General features: G+C 44.4%; 1 protein-coding gene across 1 annotated transcript in view; it reads right to left on the bottom strand.

Annotated features, from left to right (window-relative positions):
- Positions 1-14: 14 nt before the first annotated feature.
- TKT (transketolase) overlaps positions 15-7,361 on the bottom strand; it is a 38,290-nt gene continuing 30,943 nt past the window's right edge. The window contains exons 11-14 of the mRNA XM_084635532.1: positions 5,176-5,259; positions 4,877-4,970; positions 2,861-2,983; positions 15-324 (exon numbers count right to left, since the gene is read on the bottom strand). Coding sequence (XP_084491658.1) covers positions 137-324; positions 2,861-2,983; positions 4,877-4,970; positions 5,176-5,259 — 489 coding nt within the window. The 3' untranslated portion in view covers positions 15-136. The remainder of the gene's footprint in view (positions 325-2,860; positions 2,984-4,876; positions 4,971-5,175; positions 5,260-7,361) is intronic.

Below are 7,361 nucleotides of genomic sequence, written 5' to 3'. Positions count from 1 at the left end.
GATTTAACACACTATTTTGTTTAAATCTTGTATTTTTATTAGACCTTCTCTGCATATATTTTAAGCACCTTCTCCTCCAAGTCACAGTATAGTTTTGAACACTGGTCTAATGTAACACAACGTGCGATGCTTCAAACTACTCTGCATTCCTTGATTTGGAAACTGCCACTTTAACAGCCTGCACGATGGCATCTTTATCAATGCCAAACATCTTAAGGAGCTCAGCTGGTTTCCCACTTCTTGGCACATGGGATACAGCCAAGCGAGTAACTGTGATACCAGGCTCTCCAACTAGAGCACCTGACACTGCTTCTCCAATGCCACCTAGGAAAAAGACAGTAACATTCATAAAATTCAGAGTGTCTAGACTAACAGGCTATTTCTGCATAAGCAACTTGCTGCAGCTATTAAAATAAAGACAATTTGGAAGATCTAAAGGTTACAAATTTGTTTTGTTCCCATGATAAGGCTGCAGTATCAGCACTGTCACCTCCCACAGGCTAGACTTAGGCAAGCCAGGTTCAATTCCCCACTTCACCACAGACAGAGAGAGACCCAGGCAAGTCACTTCAGGTAAAATTTTCAAAAGATCTTAAGTGATTTATAAGCACTTAGGAGCTTAACTCTTACTGAAAGTCAATGGGACTGAGGCACCTAAGTCAGTTCAATGATTTTGAAAATTTTACCTTTAGTCTCTCTGTGCCTCAGCTCCCCATTTGCAAAATGGGAATAAACTTTCCTATCTCACAAGGATATTGTCAGGTGCTCAGATACTATGGTAATGGGGAGCTATATAAATATATTTAAGATAGAGAGAACTCTCAAGAGGTCAGCAGCATTTTTCAGAATCTGGCACTGAAAGACAGATTTACTGTAACTTTGAGTGACAAGACCATCACCTCAGCAGTGTGAAATTAAACTATTGATTTACACTGGCCCAGCAGCCACCTACATATGGTGCAACCCAAGAGAACGTTGAATTTATAAAAGCACCTGAGTTAGGTTCCTAACCCCCACTGAATTCAAGGGGATTTAGGCACCCTGGTTTAGGCATTTTGTAAATCCTACTAGATGTCTATAAATCTTTAGGTGCCTAAATATCTTCATAAATCGGAGGCTGAGTCATTGCACAATGCTGGGAGAGAGGTAGAAAGAGGAGTCATCTACCAACAACAGCTGCCGGAAGCTGTCTTGCAGAGGCAGACACAGTGGGCTGGATTCTCTTGGGCTACACCATGTGTAGGTGGCTGAACCAGTGTAACTGTATCAATAAGTGAATTTCACCCTGCCAAGGCAATTGTCTAGTCATGCAAAGTTACAGTAAAAACATCTATGTAGAGCGGAGAATAGGTGCAAAAAAGCACGTGCTCAGTCAAACTACCAGCATTGGTGTTCTGGAACAGTGGCATGTCTAGACCAGTATTTACAATGATGCTATCTCACGCAGGCTGAAACACTGACCACAAACCCCAGTCCAGGACAAACCCACAGTGACAATATATAATGATGCCGTACTTCATGTTTGTTCCTCTAATGACGTCCCTTTTAATGCTTCCCTCCCACGCAGAACAAGGCTGACACGTAGATCATGGAAACAACAATCTGTTCCCCTTTGTGTAATGTAAAGTCTTGCCCTCACAGGACACTTTTACACAGGGAAGCCACTGAAGACTTGTGCAGGCAGAAGATATTTTGCCATAGGCCCTACACATGACTTTTTACCCCTCTGGTGCTCTCCAGGTACCCCACAGCAACAACAGGGAATATAACAGGCCTGGCAAGCCGCTGCTGCACAGATTATGGAATGAAGAGAGGACACTGGGAATGTATGCCAAGCAATCCAGCATTAAGCCCAGTGACTCAGGGAATGCCAAGGAAGTGCACATAGCAGTGGCATCTATTACATCTTTTAACACACTGGCTGCTGTATATGCTCTCTGCTGGCCAGTATGGAGAGGCAATCGCTATAGTCCCACAATCACCCTACCACCTCTGGAGTTTATAGCATTAGCAGGAACAGAAGGATCAAGATTTCACCGGATCCATGTTTAAGGAAAGACCCTAACGGAAACGGTAACTACAGGGGGCCTCTAATTAACCCAGTACCTTAAGGAAAAAACAGAGACTTTCACCCCTCACGATCAGTTTCCATTGTTAAGGATAACTTTGCAAGGAAGATGGCTGGAAACTTTTTTTGAAAGAAATAAAGCCATGAGATCAGCCATGATATTTCTGAGTCTCAAAAGTCAAGAAGAGACTGTAGGCTTGACAGGCCAGCTCTGTGGGCTATCACTAAGGTTGCAGGTCTGTCATGGATTCAGTGAATTTCCGTGACCTCCGTAACTTCTGCAGCAGCAGCAGTTTGGGTGTCTGGGAGGGGGCTCAGAGCTAGGGGTTAGGAGGGTGCGGGGGGAAGGCGCTTACCTGGGGTGGGGGTCCCCCTGCAGCTCCTAGGCAGAGGAAGGGGGGGGGGTCTTGGCACCAGGCCCCAGCCCTGTAGCTCCCAGTGCTTGTGGTGGGAACAGCAGAGGCACTCCTGCTCTGGCCCCTGCCTCCACTGCCTAGGAGCTGCAGGGACGTGGAGCCAGGTAGGAAGCCCTGCCAACCTGCCCCACCAGCACAGGTCCCGGGTCACCTCCCCCAGCAGCCCCGGACTCCCCTCCTGCCCCGACTTGTAGCACCCTTGCCCCCCTGAGCACTCCTGCCCATTTTAGTCAGGGTGGGTATTTTTAGTAAAAGTCATGGACAGGTCATGGGCCCGTGAATTTTTGTTTACGGCCCGAGACCTGTCCATGACTTTTACTAAAAATACAGGTAACCAAAAGATAGCCTTAGCTATCACCACCTGAAATCAGCTTACCTTCAGGGTAATGGTCTTCCACAGTGATAATTCTGCCTTTGGTTGCTCTTGCATTTTCAAGTATAGTTATCTTATCCAGGGGTTTTATAGTGAATGGATCAATCACTCGGATGTAGATTTTTTCTGTAGAAGTGGAATTGTAAAGTTATTGTACAATATGGTATGTGCCTTTGAAGAATGTGAGTTAAAAACTTCTGTGAGAAATGCAGTGCGAAACCTTGAGAGGCTCTTGCATAATTACTGAAAAAATGGCTCTAATCATTTCCAGAATATGATTTGCAATTTTTTTATTCTGAACTCATGAGTCATGAATGCTCCCTCTCCATTCCCTCAGTCCCTGGAGATGGCTCCAGCTCTCAGCACAGAGACCTTTGCCTCACAGTAAATGCAGTATGGTAGCTGGACCCAGACTGAAGGCTTTTCACACACAGTTTTTATTGCAGGTCATCTGCTACTTGCAAACTGTTTGAATTTCACAAACCACAATCGCTACTTCTCCTCTAGCCAGCAACGCAATCTGAGTTTACTCTGCCATCAGCTCAGAGTCTGAGGCCCATGTTTTCTGCTAAGGCACAGCACAACTCAAGGACATGTACAAAATGGCTTTAAGCTACCTTAGCTTCCCCCTGTTCTTGGGCTTGCTGCATGTTGAGCCAGCTCTCACATATGTCAGAGGAGCCTGAGGCCTGGTCTAACTTGTACCAGCTACCAACCACTGCAAGGGGCCAATACAACAGCCAGGGATCGCTGAGGCACAAGAAAACCTCTGCCATGTTATGCTGACAGTTAGAGGATGGCTTAGGAGCTGCTATGTCAGCTCTATGCCATCAGAGGATGCCTGTACAATGGGATGATCCCTGTGTGGCTGGTTATACTGACTTTAGGGCTTGCGGTGAAGTACAAAGCAGTTACAGTGTAAAGGAGAATCTGGCCCTAAGAATCAAACTTACAAAATGCCGCAAGCAGCACAAGGTCATGGTAGAACCTCTATCTACCCAGGCACAGTGTGCAGAGCTACCCACTAAAGCCATTTGAAGCATTAATTGTATCACATTCCGAATGTCTTGTAATCTATTTTTGGGCATAGGTTATTGAATTAAGAGGTGGATTTTGTTGGTCACATTCTCCTATTATTCCACTGAGGGATTTTTGTTTACTCCAAGAGATGTCAGTGGACTAGACCATTGTAAAGGATAAGGGCTTCCTGCTTCTATTTAAATGCTGAGGCACTGATAGAAAATCAAGATAGCAATGAAACAGACCTACAGCAAGAAGCATCGTGTACCAAAGTCCTATTTCAATTATCTTATTCCTATTATAGCAAATAATTTATGCAAAACATTTTAAATAAACAGTCAGATTTGTTATTCAGTATGCCTGTTAACTGAAACAGAGCTAAGTGTGCCAACACAATTAATCCCTTCCTTATATAGTGTTTAGCACATTCTGAGCACAATAAAAAAAATAAAAGTTAGTACTCAGCCAACTGGTTCAGATATCCTAGAAAAGCTTTGGCTTACTGCAGTGTATTAATCCATCTTCAAACAAACAATATACAAGGCATAATCAAAAACTAATGTGATAAAATAATGCAGGACTTAAAGAGTAAGTGTAAATGATAATTTTAAAAAAATTTCAGAGACAGGTGGTACTTGTAACCCAAGGCAGATTTTATCATTCTGAGTCCTGGTTGTTGGTGTAGTTCAATGGCATCCAGCCTGTGTGCCACTGTATGCCGTACTAGAGTATTCTGACTGGTTAAAGAGAACAGAGAAGCAACAGTTACTCTTGCTAGCAGCCCCACTAAAGTAAACAGGATTACTCACAGGAGTGCATATTTACGGGATGAGATGCATATTGTGTATTTCAATTAACAGGAGATCAGCTGTTCTAGAACAGGTTTTTATATTTAAATGAGTTTACATTTATCTGTACAGAAGACTCAGCTATCCACCAATCAGGTTGGCTGGTACTGATTACTTATCTGTAACTAGACCTAAAGAAACCTCCATTCACCTTTCTTCAGCTGCTCTGCTGCAGCTAGTGCCTCATGCAGAGTCACTCCTGCTCCAACAACAGTGACCTGGTCATCCTTACTCTTGACCACCACCTGAGAGGAAAAAGCAAATGAGAATTATATATTTTTTTAGTTTCCTCTTTATGATAAATATTGTTGATGGCTATTTGACTAAGATTCCTTTAGTTTTCTTTACGTATTGACTAGGTGGAGACAGAATACCCTGGAGAAGAAGGGTTTTTTAAGAAGGAACCTGGTATGTTATTTCAGATGGCACAGTTCTCTAGACAGTACTTACCTTGGCCTGTCCAATCTGGAAGTCCTCGTTGCTGCTATAGATAACTTCATTTTCAGGACGACTGGTCCTTATGAAACAAACGCCCTGTTTCCAAAAGGAACACAGCCTGAGTTACAAAAACAGCTGTGGCTAAGGCATTCTAATTTTTACACACATAAAACAAACTTTCCAGAAATTGATTTTTTTCATTCCACTTAGCTCTGGGTTTCATCCCTTCGATATTATCAGTGGTTTTATTGAGCGAACTTTCCCTGCCCCACAATTCTCCCTAAATCCATCACTAGTGCTTTTCAATTACCACTACTCTCAGTCATCGCTGCACAGTTAACCTCTTTGTCATGGTACACAAGCAATTTAATATCTTACTTCTCTTCCAAAGGTCATCCAGTTTTTGCTTCTGGAAATGAAAATCCTACCTGACCTAACTGGGATTTAAAATCGTACCACACTGCTAGAAAAGCCAAAGATAAAAAAAAACTAGGCAAAAGAGGAAAGCCTCAACTAAAAGCAAGGAAGTTTATATTTTTTCTGTTCATTTTCAAACGCTCTTCCAAAGGAAAGTATCAATTCTTTTAACAAACCACTACGTGTATTCCTTCCCTCTTTTCCCTTGCTCTTGCTCTCCTGCTCTATGTTTTGCATCTCTCTTACGATTGGCCATATTTGACACACCAACATCTCAACCCTGCTTTGCTTAAGGCAGCATTAGGAGAGGCACAGGAGCAGCAACTCAGGTTATTCAATCTTGGTTTCGGCAAAAACTCTTATTTTAGTCAATAGGAGTTTCACACAAGCAGGGACTGCAGCACCTGACGTTTTGTTGCCAGCAATCTTTGGAGACAATGGATCAAATTCAGTCAAAGACAGCCTGGAGTAAGCAGGAACATAAATGGTTTTATCCTCAGATCCCCATTGTGAGATGGGCAATGAAATCCCAGAGAAGTTAAGGGATTGGCCCACAGTGACACAGGAAGTCTGTGGCAGCACCAACAGAATTTAGATCTCTTGAATCATAGCCCAATCTCTTAACCAAAAGTGTTATGATCTCTTGAATGATAGCCCAATCTCTTAACTCATTAACAGGAGACTGGAAGAAAAAGTGCCAGATCCTCAGGTAGGGTAAGTCAGCATAGGTCCAATGGCGCTACAGTGACTTACACCAGCGGAGGAACTCCCGCACATGCTTTAATTTTTGTCCACTCCATCCCCAATGCCTTCAAGTTACACTCAGCTGGGCTGAATGTGTACCCCACAGAACACCACACTGGGGTATGTTATGCTTTTTGCCCACCCACTGAATACCAAAACAGAGCTAGTTACGCCATACCATTCCCCACATTTTTGAACCAGTTTAGATCCAGGGTGTGACCACTGTTCAACCATTTATGTGAACGTGCCCTAGAGTAAAACACATCTCCCATTTGTGCACTCAGCACGAGTCAGGGCAGAGTTTGTCTATACCGGAGTTGGAGCTCTAATTTCCAGCTCAGGCAGATATACGCATGCTAGCTCTGATGAAAAATGAAGCGCAGATGCAGAAGGGCGAGCAGCAGGACAGGCTAGCCTCCCCGAGTACAATCCCATCTGAAATCCTAGGCATGTACTCGGCTGACTAACCCATCCTGCTTCTTACACCACTGTGGCTATGCTTCTATTTTTAGCGTATTAGCTCAATCAGAGCTAGCAGATACAGCCGTGACACTGGCAGACCAGGTGGCAGCATATGTCAAGGCCCCAGGCCTCACTGAACACTTACAAATGCATAGCTGGAAATCAGTTTTGTTTGCCTGTATATTAGCATTATCAAAATAGATATTAGATGTTAAGTTGACAGGAACGTGTTTAGACTTTTTAAAATGCTTGTAGGGTGCTGCATGTACTGATGTCACTTATAACCGCTATAGCCCATGTTATAAAAAAGGGGTCTCATACATGCGGCCGCGGGGTTATTTTCTGTGGCCCGCCAACTCCCCACAGCCCCCCCCCCAGCATTTACCTAGAGCGGCTCCGGCCTGGAGTACACCGGGGGCAGGGCAGGCTCCCTCCCTGCCTGCCCTGCCCCGCTCTGGGAAATGGCCGGGATGGGGGGGACGGGGGGGACGGGCACAGGGGTCTGTGTGTTGCCCTGGTCACTCCGCCAGGTACCTCCCCCAAAGCTCTGGCTGCAGTTCCCCATTTCCGGCCAA

This window comes from Lepidochelys olivacea (genome assembly GCF_965140295.1).
Source record: "Lepidochelys olivacea isolate rLepOli2 genome assembly, chromosome: 7".
Classification (NCBI taxonomy): domain Eukaryota; kingdom Metazoa; phylum Chordata; order Testudines; family Cheloniidae; genus Lepidochelys; species Lepidochelys olivacea.
This window is presented reverse-complemented; position numbering and strand designations above follow the sequence as displayed.